At 47.4% G+C, this 18,515-nt stretch overlaps 1 protein-coding gene and 1 long non-coding RNA gene across 3 annotated transcripts in view; one reads left to right on the top strand and one right to left on the bottom strand.

Annotated features, from left to right (window-relative positions):
• The window catches only part of LOC134483372 (uncharacterized), a 36,497-nt gene extending 26,175 nt beyond the window's left edge, over nucleotides 1-10,322 (bottom strand). The window contains exon 1 of the long non-coding RNA XR_010060238.1: nucleotides 9,670-10,322. This is a non-coding gene — a long non-coding RNA (uncharacterized LOC134483372). The remainder of the gene's footprint in view (nucleotides 1-9,669) is intronic.
• Nucleotides 1-18,515, top strand: part of Cfdp1 (craniofacial development protein 1) — a 105,504-nt gene that overhangs the window by 72,382 nt on the left and 14,607 nt on the right. Inside the window, 2 exon segments of one of the 2 annotated variants that reach the window (NM_199378.4) lie at nucleotides 5,077-5,235; nucleotides 15,013-17,126. In NM_199378.4, coding sequence (NP_955410.1) covers nucleotides 5,077-5,235; nucleotides 15,013-15,103 — 250 coding nt within the window. In that variant the 3' untranslated portion in view covers nucleotides 15,104-17,126. 2 annotated transcript variants of the gene reach the window in all.

Here is an 18,515-nt window from a genome sequence, read left to right as displayed (position 1 = left end):
TGTAATTCCAGCACACAGAGGCTGAGCAGGAGGAACATAAATTTGAGTCCAGACTACGTAACATAGCAAGTCTGTATCAGGTTTTAAAAGTAAAGGAGGAGTACGCCTCCAGTGACCCTCTTCCTCTCACCAGGCACTGTTTCCTGGTAGCTCTTACAGCTTTGAGCAGATTGATCCGTTCCTAGGCTAGTGATCCACTTACCTGCCAACAGCACCAGTCTGGAATCCAAGTCTTTTTAGTACTTGAGCCTTGGGGGAACAGGGTGTGGAGAGTTCCTATCCCAGCCATAGCAGCTGCCATTGACTGACTCCAGCTCTCCAGCTCCTTCCATTTCCCTCTGTCGTGGAAATTCTTAACCTCGTAGTATTTCTAGTCTGCACGGATTTGCCTGCTCTGGACATTTCATGTACATGGCATCATGTCATCTGCAGTCTCATGACTTTTTCTTTCTTTTAATGTAGTGTTTCCATGGATCGTCCATGTTGAAGCATGTACTTAGGGATTCCCTCCCTCCTGTTTTGCCTCCTTTTCTCCCTCTTGTCCCACATCTAATGTATCTGTAGGAGAAGGTGACCTTAACCATCTGAGCCCTGCTAGGATCATAGGTGTGGGCCACAGTTCCCAGTCTCTGGTTACTTGACTTGAATGTGTCAAATCAGTTAGGGTTTGGTTAGAGGCAGATTCAGCAACTCAGCTTTGAAGCTAAAATCGACGTCTATTTTATATATTTCAAGCATTTGCATGCAAACAGAAACACTAGCTTAGTGGAATCCTGATTTCTAAAGAATCAGGGCGTGCTCTGTCATAAGCTTGCTCAGAGGTAGGGACAGCAGGAAGGTGATATACCATTCCTTACAGCTCACACTCTTGCTGGGAAAGCGTACCCATTGGCTTTTTGTCTTTGCTTCTTCTTCTTCTTCTTCTTCTTCTTTTTTTTTTTTTTTTAGAAAAGAGTCTCACTGTGTAGCCCAGGCTGGCAGGTTCTGCCTTGGCTACTCAGTGCTGAACACAGAGCATTCCATCCCCTGGATTATCCTTCTGTATTAAATATGTGAACCAGGTATGACAAGCGCTGTGTGTGCCAAGAAAGAAGCAAAAAGGGCGCGCCCAGTCTCCTAACACTTGGTCAAACTGAGATTCCCTCCAAAAGCTCTACACTAGGCAAGTTAGTAAGCACAAGTAATAGACCACGCTGTAGACGCAAACCCACTGAGTTGGTTGGTCTCAGAGATCAGCTGAGGACTCCTCTGCACAGAGGAGAGGGCAGTAACTGTCTCCTGGGGTGTGGTGAGAGCCCAGCAGGCCAGTCACACTGGTGTCACTTGACAACATGGTCTCTTTTGTATTGAGAGTCCACAGCAGGACAGATCAGACCTCTACACTTAGCACATGGAAAGGAGCTCGGAGCATTGTTTTTGGAAGAGAAGTTCAGGACTTTTGCCATCAAAATAATCACATATTTTAAAAATCTGAAGCTAGCCTGGACTGCATTGTGAGACCCTTTCTCAGGGAGAAAACCCATCTGAAGTCAAACCACAGCAGCAAATGCCCTTGGATTATCACAGGACAGGCTATGTGAGGAGCGCTGTGCTAGTGAAAAGGTGTCCTCACTGTTCGCTGGCAGGGGCTACTCTTTCCCTGTGTTCTGTCAGCCCAGTAATGTGGAGGGAGGGCTCTGGGGGGCCTGAACCCACCAGGTTCTTTAGGACTTCCTCCTGAATTTCTGCTTTCCAACTCAGTGGTGAGGTGCGAGGGTCTGGAGATGTGTGACGGGCTTCGGTCAGTCCTTTCCTTGAGTGCTCTGCCCTGAAGCTGGGCTTTGAGGACGTGGGTTAACGGGTGGGTGGTGAAATCAGCCGGGGACTGGATTGTACTTTTCATTCTTACAGACTTCAGCTAAATCTAGGAAACCAGCAGCCCCAAGCCCGCAACAGGGAATTCTCAGCCTGAGTTGCCTCACATTCGTACAAGGTGTCAGACCTGTGCATGGCCCTGGGCAGTAGTTCATGTGTGTGCCCCTCCCTTGTAAACAGACGACAGACACTAAGGAAAACGTAAATCTCTGCCAGGAGTCTTGTTGCAGATGACTTGCGTGTTAGTGGTTCTGCCAGTTTTGATATGAGAGGTGTAGACTTGAGCCCAACTCTGTATATTGCTGTATGAGGAAATGTCACTGGTGTTCCCAAACACGGCCCCGTGCTTGATGGTTCAGGTTTGGGATTAATTTTCCTAATCTGTCATTTCAAGCATGCTATTCAGTCTTTCTGTTGTGAGGGGGAAATTTTGTTTGAGTAACTGTGCTATCAAATCTGGGACTTGGTCAATTGAAAATCCAACACTCTTTCACTGTGAGTAAGCTTTTTTCTTCCCTGTGGGTGAGACAGACTGAGTAAAGCAGCAGGGTGTGGTGGCTCACGCCTTTAATCCTAGCACAGGCAGGTAGATCTCTTTGGTTCCAGTCAGCTCCAGACTGGCCGAGGCTGCACAGTGAGACCATCTCAATAGAAAAAGGGAAGGCAGCGCAAGGCCCTGGGTTCGGTCCCCAGCTCCGAAAAAAAGAACCAAAAAAAAAAAAAAAAAAGAAAGAAAAAGGGAAGGCATGGATCCCGCCGCACACAGTGAATTCCGAATAACAGGGAAAGTAGACGCTTCTCCCAACTGAGCAGTCGTAGAAATTGGAGTGTGCATGCAGCTACGGGGTTTGTGTCCCTTACTGTGAGGTCAAGCACAGCCACTGGTGAAGAGTCCACCACTGTGGACTGTGGCGGGTTACTTTCTCCTAAAATGGAGTCTGGTTATCTCGGGTCTGAATAACATTAAACAGCCCCAGCGATTCCTCCTTTGGGGGCTTTACTAAATGGTCACCGTTTGTCTATTTGTTTCCCCTTTTGCTCATTTCTTTCTCACCGTCGCCAACGATCAGGCCTTATGGCTTTTCTGTGTTCCTAGTCCTCAGCAGTGTGGAGCTGCTTGACGGTCTGGTGCCTTCTGACAATCCCACTAGCAGGTCTGCCTGCCTCTTCATTAGGGCCCCTCTTCAGTTCTTTCCAGGTCTCTTAGAAGCAGACAGGAGGCCCAGGGCTTCACAGGGCACAGAGCAAAGCAGAACATGGAACACATATGTCCTTAATGGGACATTTACCACCTAGTTGCAATGAACTCTGTCCTGGTTACAGAAGGTCAATACTATCGCACACAAAGGACCAGGGTCCCTTACATAGGTACATGCAATGCGTTTGGTCTAATTTAGAATTATCTTTTTTTTTTTTTTCTTTTTTTCGGAGCTGGGGACCGAACCCAGGGCCTTGCGCTTCCTAGGTAAGCGCTCTACCACTGAGCTAAATCCCCAGCCCCTAGAATTATCTTAAGCACAACAAAATTGCTCACAAAAAAACGCTCAAACAGCTTCTCACCTTGGAGATTACTCCAGTCCTGAGGTCCTATTTTGTCCTGGTCTGTATTTTCTGCTGTTTTGACCTTCGTTGTATTTTGCTTAACCTCTCTGAACTTCGCTTATTTATCCAGCTCATCACAAGGACAGTGATGCCTGCCTAGCCATTCAGAATTGATCTTAGCGAGTCCATTGTATTAAGGGGTGTGACCTAGACAGGGATGCTAACATCCTCTGGACCAGTGTCACTAGAGTGAGAATATACCACTCCCAAGTCTTATGTCTGGTGTGGGCACTGACCTGTTGGCCAAGGACACAGGTAGCCGGTGGCCCATGGCTTCATGATGAGTTAGAATGATACCAGGTCAGCTCAGAGACACTGCCCTCGGCACTAACCTGGGAAGACCACTACTAACTATACTCACAGTAACTTGCATTAACTACAACAGGCCACACTCAAGTCAGATGGGCAGAGGCAGAGAAAGTACCACAAGAGTAAGCATGGCATTGTTAGCAGGCACTGCTTCAGTGTCTCAGCTCTCGCCTGTCTCTGTGAAGCAGAAAGGAACCTCTGATTTCTTCCAGCAGACAGCTCATTTACTTTCCTAAAGCCAAAAGCAGGCTGGCAAGATGGCTTGGTGGGCAAAGGCCCTTGGCACCCAACAACACAAGCCTGTAAGTCTGGTAATGATTATCAGATAGAGGGAGAGAAACAAGGCCACAAAGTTGTCCTCTGGGCCGCACATTCCTGCCCCCAACCCATAAAAGATAGGGTGTTTGTTTGTTTAGTCCATGTTCTTTCTATGCTTTCTTCCCCTGCTGTCATCTTCTTACAAACTCTAGCTGCCTCTCTTCTCTTATCTCATTCATGTAGCATTGACTGGAAGCATTTGACCTGCCAAGACTTGAATTTGGCATTTGGGGTTCTCCCAGAGCCCGTGATAGATAGCATCACCAGCAAGCAGGGCACAGGCTGTACAGTCTCTGCTTTCGGGATGTTCTCCACCTCCTGGGAAAATCGGACCCAGATTACGGGAGTTGAAAGGCAGTTGCCTTTAAAAGGCCCTTTTCCAGTGCTGTGACTCCTTGCTCATATGTACTGGGAACTGTCTTAGTCTGTGGAAGAGTCCCCTGGGGCTTCAAAGCACAAACGAGGACAGTGATTCACAGTGGCCAACAGTTAACTGCACCCTTGACCCTGTGCCGGATGCTGTTTTGGCCTTTTGCATGGACAGTTCCTCACTGCCCAAGAGTGAGCATTCAGTACAGATTGAGAAACCAGGCCATGCCCTTGAACAGCTAGCCCTGAGTCACTGGGGCAGAGCTGGAATTCGAGCCTCTGCGTGCGTGTGTGTGATTGCAAGGCCTTGCCTGAACCTCACCATTCTCCGCCCTCCCTGCAAGCAGAGACCTGCCACACAGCACAAGGAGGTCCAGGGTGAGGGCTTCCTGTCAGCTGTACAGCTGAGCAGTCATGTATGTTAGGTAGGAGGCATATTAGGACAATAGCTACCTATGGTTGCCACACAGCAAAGAAAATATCCTAGGTAAAGCATGGTTTCTATTGAGACACAAGCTTCAATCTGGTATCTTCCTGTCCATCAAAAATTGTAAAAAAAAAAAAAAAAAAAAAAACACTGTTAATGTAAAAATCAGAGTTCTCATATTCATTTTTCTTCCATAGGATAAAAAGAACAAGTGGGATGAGCAGCCTTTTAGGGAAAATTGGAGCCAAGAAACAGAAAATGAGCACCCTTGAGAAATCCAAATTGGACTGGGAGAGCTTCAAGGAGGAAGAAGGGATTGGTGAAGAGCTGGCCATCCATAACCGAGGGAAAGAGGGGTAAGAGGTCCTCTGTAGCCTGAGGGCTCTGCAGCAGTCTGTTTAAGCAAATAGGGCCTTCCATGCTTCAGTTCCTGGCGAAGCTCTGTTCCAAGATGCGGCGATCCCACCCGTCAGCAGCAGTGTTCCCAGGACTGTTTGTTAGTGAGTTACAGCGTCAGTGAACGTAAGTCGCTTGGTTTATTCACAAGACAGGGTCTGGCTCACCGTGACTGGCTTGTCCTAATCTGGATTACTTGGCCTTCAGCTAATCTGGCCTAGTTCAAGTGCCAGGACACTGTCACATTATCATGAAGGGTTTGGTGCTAGTTTGTTCCACTGTGTTCCTGTAGTCCTAAACATGGCACCGTTCGCTGTAGCCTGTATGATCCGTAAGAGGCCATTGCTGTACCATTTCCTACCACTCAGGAACACAAGGATATTCCACAAGTCAAAAGTGATCTTTTCCTTGTTAATGTTTATTTTCTTTTGATTTCCCTGTGGGGTTGTTGAGAAAGGATCTCACTCTATAACCTACTCCAGCCTCACAGTCAAGGTAATCCTCCTGTCTCAGTCCTCCAAGTTCTAGGATCACTGGTAAGAGCCACCACATCCAGCTCTCGAGCATGGGGAATTTGTTTGTTTTGTTTTGGGTGAGTAGACAAAAATGGGGCTCATTAAGTGTTTAGGGAATGCAAAAGAACATAAAGAAACATAAGGCCCATGGCTACAGGTCAGCATTTCTCACCCCTGAGGTAGTGCTTGGGCTTTTATATGGTCCGGCCTCTCATCAACCCTGCCCTCACTGTAGCAGTTATCTCAGAACATTGGGATAATCTTACACCTTCCCTCCAGACATGCAGGTCTTATGAGATAATGCAGAGTGTATGTACTACTTACAGGGATGTGATGTGCACAGAGCACTTTGAGAAACACCCACAAGAAGGCCTACACAATAAGTACGTGCCATTCAAGTTGTTCATTAGCCTAAATTAGCCTTTAATCTCAGCATTTGGGAGGCAGGAGTAGATCGATCTCTGAGTTTGAGGCCAGCCTGGTCCAGACTAGCCAGATGAGACCCTGTTTCAAAAAAAAAAAAAAAAAAAAATCAAAACAAACAGGCGGGTAGGTAAATAAATAAATAAACAAATAAATGCACATCCTGAGTTATAATAAGAACAAGTGGAGGGGCTAATTTAGGGGTTATATTTCTTTCTCTTGAGGTAAAGTTTTGCTGTGCAGCCCCAAGCTAGCCCTTGCCTCAGCCTCCTGAGTGCTGAGTGAGATTATAGGCAAGCATATCACACCCAGCTCTTACTAGTCTGTAACTGTATTGAGCCAACCTGGGAGCATTTGGTTTCCCTTTTTTGTTGTTTGTTTGGTTGGTTTGGTTCTTTTACATTTATTTATGAAGAGGGTGGCACATGACGGGTTTCAGGCCATTCCTCACATAGTGGGTCCCAGAGATTGAACTTAGGTCACCAGGCTTGGCAGCAAGCATCTTTACACATTGAGCCATTTCACTGGCCCTGGGAGTATATATTTCTAAATATGTCTTAATGTTATTTAAATCAACCTGGATGCTATCTAATACGTTTTACTTTTTAAAAACAAGATCATGAGGCTGCTTAACCACTTGGATCCAGGTCAGACTGTTTAAGGTATCCAATTTTACACAGGGATCTGAAATAGCAGAAGGGCCAGAGTGTACTACCCTGGATTGCCTCTCTTGAGTATTGATCATGTGGGTTGAAAGCATTCACTGTGTTCAAGCAAATCGAGGTCTTACAAAAGTAAGGGGGTGCTGTTAGAGATGAGGGAGTGTTAATAAAATACAGTGGAAAAGAAAAGATTTAAAGTGAGAACATTAAAAAAAAATATTTAAAAGACCTACACACGGGCTGGAAAGCTGATGGCTCAGCTCAGTAAGTTGTTAATAGCACTGGCTGGTCTTCCAGAACACCTGGTTCAATTCTCAGCTCCCACATGGCAGCTTTCAACAATCTGTAACTCCAATCTCGGGATCTGATGGCTTTTCAGGCCTCCACTGGCACCCAGCACACGTGGTGCCCAGGTAATGTTAAGCCCAATCTGCTAGACCCCAAGACCACCAAGGACTCAGCATCCAATGCAAACACTAGAGCAACAGGACAGGAGAATGGCTGTGGTGAGGCTCAGGCTCCAGGGTATCAGGGTTTATAAAGAAAAAAACCACAAGTGGGGATGTCCGTGCCTTGGCCTTAGGCATTTGGGAAAGAGTTGTAGGGGTAGGATTGGCCAAACCACCAAGGGGTCTTTCTAAATTTAAAAAAAGGAACAACAGAATTGGGTATTGATTTTCGGGCTAATTGATCAGCTACAAGTGCAGGTGCAGTTGATTTGGTTGGGAATGTACATCTTGTGGTTGTTCTTTGAACTGGGACATACATCCCTGTACCTGGGTGGGTGTGTGTGTGTGTGTGTGTGTGTGTGTGTGTGTGTGTGTGTGTGTGTGTGAAGGACTGGAGGGCTATGACTACTGCCAGTTTCCTCTTTCATTGTTCTTTGAACTGGGACTTCCCTGTACCCAGTAGGGTGGGGAACTGGAGGGCAGTGACAACCATCAATTTCCTCTTTCAATATACATTTAAGCAAAACACATAACATAATAATAAAACAATTAAAGTTGTCTACTTCGGAGAAAGCTGAGATGGGTGTAGTGGGTGTAGCTCTTTTGGTCGAGCACTTGCCTATTGGGCATGAAGCACCGGGTTCAATCCCAGCACCATATAAACTGGACTCGGTAGGGCGTACCTGTAATGCCAACACTTGGAGGTGGAAACAGAAGGATCAGAAGTTCAAGACCATCCTTAGGGAGTTCTAGGCTAACCTGGGAACAGTAAGAAAAATAGGATGGATAGGTTTGGGGTTTTGTTTCAAGGCTTGTTTTCTTTTTAATTATGTGTATGTGTGCCTGTGGGTATGTGCACATTTTTCAGATCCTCTGGAACTGGAAGTACAGGCAGTCGTGAGCCACCCAGTGTGGGTAGGAGCAGAATTTGGGTCCTTAACAGTAGCAATACTGGCTTAGCCATCACACCAACATTCAGGATGGTAGATTTAAGACTACATTTATCGGATTATTCACATTTTTATTAAACGTGAATAAGCTGAATGTTCCGATTAAAGGTCAGAAGTTGACAGATGAAACTTTGTTTTAAAACATTGATGTAGAATGAAGGAATGTTGAAAATACAAAGGTTAGAAAAAGATGAATTATGCAAGTAGTAACCAAAAGAAAATGGATAACACTGACATTCATGTTAGACAAAGTAGATTTTAAGACGAACATAACCAGTTATTAAAAAGGCAGGCTCTTCGTGTGAGAGCCTGAGAGGTGTGGATAGTTAACCTGGAAGGCACCACTTACTGTAACCAGCTAGGATTCTTAGAGTTAGTCATGTCTATAATCACAGTAATGTTCATGATTCAGTTCCTTTTAACTTTATTCCCGGAGAACTGCAGATGCATACGAACAATAGGAACACCATCCAAGACAAGAAACTGAGGGCTCCAAGGTCTGTCAGCAGTGTTAGAGTGAAGTCAGATATCATCTGTCTACACTGCGGCTACTACTGTCTAGCAATGAGAGTGGACATAGATAAATCAGAAGAGCACACAGTGTGGGAGGCAGGCTGTGACTCTACTTAAATGAGATCAAAGCAGGCAAAACCAGTAGATCAGTTTCTGTCAGAATCAAAAATAGCAATAGCAACAAACAGAGGTTAATGGAAATACAAAAAAAAAAAAAGGGTGGGGGTGGGGCTGGAGAGATGGCTCAGTGGTTAAGAACACCGACTGCTCTTCCAGAGGTCCTGAGTTCAATTCCCAGCAACCATGTGATGGCTCACAGCCATCTGTAATGGGATCATATAAGTAGGACCAGAGCCTGCAACTGTAGCTTAGCTCCTGGGAATCTGATACCTTCCTTTGACTTCCATGAGTGTGTGCGTACGCACACACGCGCGCACGCGCGCGCGCACACACACACACACACACACACACAATTAAAAATAAGGTAAATCATGATCCAGGCTAAGGAAACACATCCTTTTCTCTTTTTTTGAATTATTGTTTTCCAGACAGGGTTTTTCTATGTGACCCTGGCTGTCCTTGAATTATATCTGTAAACCTGGCTGACTTCGAACTCAGAGATCCACCTTTCTCTGCATCCTATGTGCTAGTATTAAAAGCCTGTGCCGGGGCTGGGGATTTAGCTCAGTGGTAGAGCGCTTGCCTAGGAAGCGCAAGGCCCTGGGTTCGGTCCCCAGCTCCGAAAAAAAGAACCAAAAAAAAAAAAGGCCTGTGCCACCACACCACTAACCTACTATCTCTGTTAGGATTTTATTGTTATGAAGAGACACCATGACCACGGCAACTCTTATAAAAGAAGGCATTTAATTGGGGCTGACTTACGGTTCCAGAAGTTTAGTCCATTTTCATCATGACAGGAAGCATGGAGGCATCCGGGCAGACATGGTGCTGGAGGAGCTGAGAGGTCCACATCTTGATCCACAGGTAGCAGAAGGAGACTGTCTCTCACAGTAGGCTTAGTTTGAGCATATATAATCTCACAGCCCACCTCCACAGTGACACACTTTCTCCAACAAGACCACACCTATTCCAACAAGTCCACACCCCTTAATAGTGCCACTCCCTGTGGCCAACCATTCAAACATCTGAGTCTGTGGGGATCAGACCTATTCAAACCAGCACACCTACCACCCCCACTCCCCTACTCCAGCGTAATCCATACCTTTAATCCTAGCTCTCTCCTTCACTCCTGCCTGGGTTCCTTCCTTGGCTTACTCCATAATGCACTAGTACTTGTCAAACACATAAACCTGCTGTTACGGTTTTTCTGTTAGTTGTGGTCAGTGTACCTCACAGCAACAAAGAGCTAATGAGGACAAGACTGGCCCCCGTTCAGTCATCTAACAGTGGAGACCTTCCCCTGTGCCTCTCAGAGTGTTAGGGAATGGAGCAAATAGGCAAAATGCCTCCTCCTCCCCCCAGGCCTCTGCTTAGAACTCTCTTCTCCCACTTGCCATTAACTGACCATCCTCAGACTCAGGCCTTACTGGAAAGCTGGATGCTTCATTCATTTCATTCTTCGCCAGCTGTTGAGGAATAGTTTCCACAGTGATATGAAGGAGAGCTTGGAGGCATCTCCTTAGGTCTCCCAGGCTGGCCTTTCACTTTCCCCAGCCCCTCACCCCTGTGTGTGGGCCCTGGGCAGCTGTTTTCTTCTTCCTCCCCAAGCAAACACTAGTTCTAAGACTTACCCACCATTTGCTGCCAGTGACTCAGAAGAAAAGGGCCTTTCCTGCCCATCTCTATCTGTTTCTCCAGCTACTTGCTGCAATCCAGCCTTAGAGCCCCTCCCTCTGTAGTGTACCTCCCCTGAGAAGGCTAAGGGCTCGGCTCGGGCCACTCTGGAATAGCTCCACCACTCATCACATCACCACTGTTAGGTTTTATTAGTGTGCAGTAAGCCTCCAGAGTAGGAACCACACAACTGCAGTATCTAAGTGCCCGGTGCACTAGCTAATGGATGCCCCTGGCTCTGTTCAGCAGCCTGATAGTATCAGGAAAGACCAGCATGACAGATGAGAATAGGTTTCTGTCCAGCATTTCCAGTCAGCAGAGTGAGGTGCTGTCCCAGAAACACTCAGGCTGTTAGCCGACTTTGTTCAGGTGTTGAGCATGGCTTCCTCCAGCTCTGTCAACTAATCACACAGACTGCCTGATGGTGGGCGCCATCAACACAGCTTTCCAAATAGTGATGTTGAGGCAGAGGCCCTGAGTGGACGGAATCAGTGTATAAAATGTACAGTGACAAGAAACCAAGCTCGGTCCTGGCCGCTGCTCTCTGTCCAGTAAGCTGAAGGTCACAGAGCTCATTGATTTGGAAGCCAAGTATTTGTTGATTGGGACGATGCGAAGGAGGGACTGCTAAAATACTTTTCATTCTCTGAAGAATCTATCAGGATGTCTCCCAGGACCATCACAGCCTTGAGGTGATATGAGATATGTTGGCTTTGGTGCCAAGCCTGGCCCTGACAGTTTGCATCTTTCAGTTGCATTCCCAGAGTGGAGAAATCCTGCCCTGTTGGCTACCCCAGGATGTGCTGAGTCTTAGCCCTTCTGTTGCCTGCCAAGAGCTAAAGTTGATCGATATGAGCCTTTTGTGTGGCACCAGATATACACAGGGAGCCAGCACCACAGAATGAGTAACAGAGTGCCAGCCCTGACACGGACCAGGTGCGGTTCTCTGACAAGAGGTGCTAACCTCTTCTCTGATAGTGCTCTCTGCTCTTCCCTACCCAGTGTCCTGAATCTCCAGGAAGATCAAAAAGATGTCAGAGCCTATTGTGTATAACCTGACTCTGAAAGGGAAAACTAGAATATCACCTAGGGTTTTGATGCTATTAGCATATTTTGTTAATGATAATAAACAAATAATGTAGCCCACACCTTTAATCCAAGCACTGGGGAGGCAGAGATAGGCTAATCTTAATGAGTTTGGGGTTAACCTGGGCTACATAGGGAGTTCCTGGACAGCCAGAGTTATACAAAGAAAGTCTTTCTTAACAGGCAGGTGGGCGGGCAGACAGACAGACAGACAGACAGACAGACAAGGGCTAGAGAGATGGTTCAGCAGTTAAGAATACTGGCTGCTCTTGCAAAGGTCCCTAGTTCAAGTCCCAGCAACCACATGGTGGCTCACAACCAATGGGATCTGATGCCCTCTTCTGTCATGCAGGCACACCTGCAAACAGAGCACTCGTATTATAAACAAGTAAATCTTAAAATTTATTAAATAAATAAAATAAAAAATCTGCTACTTAACTGGGCCATAAAGGCATAGTAGCAGAAGACGATGACACACCCTTTCAGCCCTAAGTTTCCTTGTGGGTCAGTCTGATTGAGGGTTGGGCACGGGCCAGAAAAACAGCAAGAACCATAATTCCCATTGCACTTGTCAGCCAGCGGATCTGTTCTGGAACTGTGACCCAATTAAAGTTCCTGGAAACCCCGTGGCCCAGTTGAAGTAGGTGAACCCTCAGGTGGCTTTCAAGGCAGCCTTTCCTTGGGAGCATTTCCAGTCTTGGTCTGAGGCCTCGAAGGTAATGGATGTGATTACATTAATGAGAAAGAGCATCTACCCAAAGCCGCTCTCGTGGCTGTCTTCTATAAAGCACTTCTCAGTTTCATTGCATCCACAGAAGTTCAGCGATTACCTACCTCACCCAAAAACACCAATAGTAAGTATCAGAGTTGCTCTCCTCCACAGCACCTGGTCAGCTTCTGTACTTCAGCAAGTCCATGTCCAATGCAAGGTTTGTCTACAGTCACCTCGTGCATGTAGACCACGCTGTCCCAGATCCTCTTAGCAGCTCCAGTGGCTGTTTTGATCTTCAGTGGACTTCCTTGGAGAGCTGAGTTGCATCTGTGATTGTAACTTGTTGCTGCTGCCCCTTTAACATATATTCTGGACTTTGCTCTCCATAGACGTCAAAGACACTACAAGCCCTTATCCTATTTGGTAAACATCCCGATGTTAGGATCTCTCCTTCTCCGTCCTGAGAGCTCTGAAACACCCACGCTCGATGCCTACCAGCACCATCTCTCCCTGTGTTGGCCTCTCTCCTGGCTCTTCAAGGGGCAGTCGGCACTCCTGCCACCAAGTTCCCGATTCCCATGTATCCAATCCAGGTCAGGCAGGGTAAGGGACAACTGATTACAGTCGGTGGGGCCCTCAGTTAATTTCCTAAGCAGCCATGCTTGAGGGCCTCAGGCTGCCACGTTGCGTTGTTTGTGTATCCATACTTCCTCACCCAGGTCCCCATTCTATGCCTATCTGAAGGATCATACAGTATCTGCCACTGTTCTCTCTGCCAGGGAATCTGAATTTCAGATTTAACTGGGTCTCCTTTCTTTTCACTTACTAAATATGACAACTCTGACCCAAGAGACTTGTGTCAAACCCAGGCACAGCATTATTGTGTGTTCTAGCTATTCTGGCCTCATTGGCAGTTTCAACACCACAGCCTAATTTCTGATCCAGACCAGATGGCAGTTACTAGTTTCCGACAGCACACATCCCAGTTGGGCCATCTGCTGTCCTCAGGACCCTGATGGAAGCTGGCTGCCTAAAATCACAGCGACAGTATCAGCTACCACTTCCTTGAACTCCTGTTCCATGCTAAGCATCGTTAATACACTATTTCACTCACTCCTCATAGCAGCCCATCTGACTACGGAGGATTGAGCTGTCTCCAGCTTTTTGGGTTTGGGTGTTTTGTGCTGTTTTGTTTAGACAGTTTTTCAGGACCTGGGGATATGGTTCACTTGGTATAGTGTTTGCCTAGTATGTACAAAGACCCTGGCATCACATAAGATAGGCACAGGGTGGGGTTGGGGATTTAGCTTAGCGGTAGAGCACTTGCCTAGCAAGCACAAGGCCCTGGGTTCGGTCCCCAGCTCCGAAAAAAAAGAAAAGAAAAAAAAAAAGATAGGCACAGGGTTCAGACACACACTCCTACCAACAGGAAGGCAAAGGCAGAAGCTTGCAGCCTGAAGCACATGCAACCCTGTCTCCAAAAAAATAAAAATACAGGCGAGAGAGGGGCAAACACTATACGTATATGTCTTCGTTGTTGTCCACCCCCTTTTTTATATTGCTAGGAAACCAAGAACTGCTAAGTTTATACTGCACAGATAAGAGGGACAAGATTGGAGTCCAGTTCCTCTGGCCTGAGAAGTGTCTTCTGACCAGTCCTTGTGTGGAGGATCAGTAGCTACAGGCTCCACCGGCAAGCACATGGGATGGAAACTGAAGGGCAGGCAGCCCGGGCCTGGATCTGGTCACATCCTCACCGGGAATGTAATGACCTTGTAGTGACAGATGCATTTTCCATGGCGCAACGAAGAAAAATTAGTGCAGGGATTCAATTATGTCTCCCATTTTTAATGACAATTTTGCTCCCTCAGTAGATTAATTAGCAGCAGAGAATTCCTCCCCGAAAGCAAATCGTAGCACACTTTATAGCAAGAAAAGGTACATTAAAATGCAGCTGTGTCCCATTAAGCAGCCAGGCTCTGCAGCCTTCTGACCAGCGTGCCTGCTAGCGTAGGCTGGCCTCCCTCCCACCCTGTCTGGGAAGACTGAAGGAGGCCTCGGGAGAGATCTCTGACCTTGGCCTGAGAGCCAGAGCAGAACCAGAACTCCCACTTCCAAGCAAACCGTATGTGTGACGTGGGTACAGGGGTGTTCCACCTTGTTGCTTAGAGGAATTCAGGGAAGGACCTCTTCTTTTTATGCCGCAGAAGCAGCCTGGCCCCAGACTGAGTCGATATCTAGGGAAAGAGCAGAGGAAACAGAATAGCTCTGCAAACCTCAGTTGCTTCCACTCCCACAGCAGCCCTCGGTGGTCCTGAACTCACTCTGTAGACCAGGCTGGTCTCAGACTCCCAGAGATCCCCCTGCCTCTGCCTCCTAGGTGCTGGGAGGCACCTCAAAACAAACAAAAAACCCATCCTCATCCAGTTTAGTTTCATTCGTGTCTGAACAGAATCATCCTTCTGTGGACAAGCGGGAAGCGGTTTGGATGGAGTCAGATTCCAGAGTAGTCTCCAGACAGCAGCCTGGCTCACCAGTGGGCTGCTTTGCCGAAACCTGACTTATCCCTGGGGTTGGAGCTGCGCAGGCCTCTTCAGCCAGGTTGTGCTGACACTGATTTTGTCTTCACCCAGGTACATCGAACGGAAAGCTTTTCTGGAGCGCGTGGACCACAGGCAGTTTGAAATTGAGCGAGATCTCAGGCTGAGCAAAATGAAACCTTGATGTTCTGGGGAGAATTCGTAGCAGCTTAATTCTGTTGACAATGTGAGCTCTTCTCTGTGTCTGTGAAATCTCCAGTGGTCTCCGTCATGTTTCCAGCAAGTCCCTTTTTCTACGTTGCAGTTTGGTTAATGTATCTTAATCTCACCTGGTTTCATTTTACTTTTTAAAATTTGTTTTTAAATAAACAAATAGAAGCCCTCTGTGAGGTTGGTGAAAGGAAAGCTGCTGTGCCCCTTCCCTGGCCAGCCAGGCCCAGCTGCCACATCTCAGACTGTCCGTTCACAAGTCTCTAAAATCAGCCTTTCCCAGAGACCCCTAAGGGCGTTTTCTGGGGTGGGCACAGTCTCTGAGCATTTGTTCTCAGTTCATTCAGCTTTTCTCTTGTGTGAGAGCCTCTTGTGTGAGGTGGGGACACTGGATAAGCGAACACTGAGTGGCTGTGTATTTCCACCTCAGTGGTTCTTCAGCTTTGTGTATTGTCGAGAGAGATCCTGGCCAGTAATGCTGGCACACACCTACAGTCCCAGCGCTTGGAACTGACCAGAACTTCTGCAAATCTGAGGGCAGCCTGGGCTACATAGTTCCAGACCAGCCTAGGATGGAGAGTGAGTAATGGGGTAGGGAGTAGGTCTTTCCAAAGACCTCGTGTTCTTTATACTCCTTAGGAGACTTCCCAACTCAAACTTCCTGCCCAGGAAGCATTGAAGAGAAGACTAAGTGACAAGCCACCCATTACAGCACTAAATTCCATCCCCTGTTCCAAGGGCATGGGAATGGAGAGAAAATGGGCTGCAAAGACTGCATTCTGTTTCCTGCTCAGACACAGCTCTGTGGCCTTACCATAGCTTTGTTTTCTGGGCTGTGGATGGTGTGAATCACATCAGTCTCTCAGAGGGTCAAATCATCAGTGAGCTGATGCCAGCCTAAGACCAAAGAACACTGGGTCACAATGGGCTTCCCCATTGTATTTGTAACAGCCAAAACTGAGTTGGTGGCACCAGATGGCTGGCATCTCATTAACCAAAAAGGAAGTTTACAAGCTACATTTGAACTCGTGGTCTGTTCACATCCATCTGCAAAGGACTGTACAGGTGACACAGGGTATACCAAACTGGCATCATGACAGATGGCCTCTACTGAGATTTAGATGATGAAGTCATGTAACCAGAACCAGCCAGCACCCCAGTAGGATAGGACCTCCATACCTGTAAGACGGGGCCCTCCTATAGTCTGCCTGGCATGTCACCCACTGCACTGGCTTGGTATTTCTCTTGCAGTTCTGTGTACCCCAGCATCCCATCTCAGCAGCCATAGTATCATCAGTGCATGAGCCAACTCTGGCCATATATGCAGATACTCTGCAATCCTTAGGCTAAAGGGCCATGTACACAGCGGTAACTTGGGTTTTCCTCTTAGCAAAGTCAGTGTGGATCAGTGAGACTCGTCTATGGGTGTCAGCCCTGCTAGCCCTCACAATAGTCTTTTTCCATCCATGGCCTGCATTAAGTGTTCATTACCTCTCTAGAAAAGGCTGGGGCTGGGGTTGGGGATTTAGCTCAGTGGTAGAGCACTTGCCTAACAAGCGCAAGGCCCTGGGTTCGGTCCTCAGTCGTCCCCCCCCCCCCCAAAAAAAAAAAAAAAGAGTAGAAAAGGCTGTCTCTTTCTCCTGGGTGTGGGCACTTGTGACCCAGGTGATACTGCTTTGACCGACTTAGGTACATACACTAAATGAAGTGTGTGTATGTAGCAACGTGTGTTGGCATCAGTGAGACTCACAGCAGACCTGGGTCATCATGGCAGTCTGGCTGCAGGGGAGGCTGCAGATGTGTGCATGCAGTTTTCCCAGCCCCTCTCAAAAGCTGACCGTCTTTTTCTGAAGGTGTCCCGGAGAATAGGGAGGTCAAGATGAAAGCCATGTGTTGGCAGTTACTGAGCCTGGAAGAGGGGTGTACACAATCCTCGTGTTATTCTCAGCTTCGATATGGATTTCAACTTTTCATAATAAAATATTTTCTAAAGTTGTCCAAGTGACACAGAATTGTGTTCTGTATAAGGAAGATTTCGAAGCACTTCAAGCCGAGCCAGAAGAGGGTCAGCAGTCTCTCAGGCCTACAGGAGTACAGGCCTGTTGAGGAGAAAGAAGGTCCTCTCTGCTTCAGAGCACACTCTGTCACTTCTGATGGGAATGACAGAGTTGGGGGACAGAGAAACTACCAGCAAGACAGACTGCCTAAAGTAGGCGTGGCTATTGTCTAAAAGTGGCTGTTTCTCATAGGTGTAACCTGAGGAGTCTTTGCAGCCCTGCCTGGCCACACACTGGGCTGTGTGTGATGACTGCAAAATGGAGGCAGAGAACTACATAAGTGGGCACCCACGAGGACACCTGAGGCAGACATGGGTCACTGAGCTTTTTCTCAGTGGTCGGTACTCGCACGTGAGCACATCAGAGTTCTTAGTGGGAGTTGCTCTCTCAGCCACATTGTTAGCTGCCCTGCCTCATTGTCAAAGGACTAAACCACCTTAACAATACCTGGCCTTCCTCAGTGGACCCTGGGTTCAGACCACACAACCCCTCTCCCCGCCAAAAGCACCCTCTTTTCTGACAGTTGGTCAAACAATGGCAGAACTTGGTTCCCATAGGAGGTGGTGTCCTCTATTCAGGAATTAGGAATTGTTAGGGAATGTCCATGGCCTTACTGACTATGGAGGCCTAAGAGCACTCCTGTGGATCAGACTCTTAGGCGCTAAGTTCCCATTAGTCCTTTGTCTTCTCTATGTCCCCATGGTGTGTCAGAATTCCAAAGTATCTGCTACCCTCTAATGGGAGCTGGGGGCAGAGCGCCATAAAGCAGTGTGAGGTCAAGGAGTTAAACAAGCCTCTCTCTGTACTCTGCGTGCCTATTTCTTGAGGGACTCAGTGCTCTAATTACGAATTCTGCATAAGGCCTCTTGAGCCTTACAGGGACACATTAAGAAGTAACCTTGAGAGTGGTATAAACAGCCAAGGAGGAAGAACGGCACTGAGGCCCTGGCCAGCACCACAGGAAGACCAGGACATCTTTGGAGAGAGTGGAGCCAGGGTGCTCCTGCACAGTCGGGACGAGGACAACGACCTGACAGGCTCCGGACACTGCTGCCTCGTGTTTGGGTGGCAAACTGGATGTGGGTATTTGATTGCTCTGGTGTCTGGCAAGGTAGGACACAGTAGAAGGCTCTAGAACACTCCAGAAAATAGAGTCTTCTGCCTCTTGGTACAAGTTCCTCATGACAGCTAGAAGTGCTTAGGTGTGCTGGTAAGACATAACATAGTTTGCAGCACACAGATCTAGACAGACAGAAGTGATTTGAATATGACGAGCCAGCAGACCAGAAGGACCCAGTGTCATCAACAAATCATTGATGTTGCCTTACT

The sequence above is a fragment of the Rattus norvegicus genome, chromosome 19 (assembly GCF_036323735.1).
Source record: "Rattus norvegicus strain BN/NHsdMcwi chromosome 19, GRCr8, whole genome shotgun sequence".
In the NCBI taxonomy this organism is placed as follows: domain Eukaryota; kingdom Metazoa; phylum Chordata; class Mammalia; order Rodentia; family Muridae; genus Rattus; species Rattus norvegicus.
The sequence above is the reverse complement of the archived record's forward strand: the minus strand, read 5'-3'. Positions and strand labels throughout refer to the sequence as shown.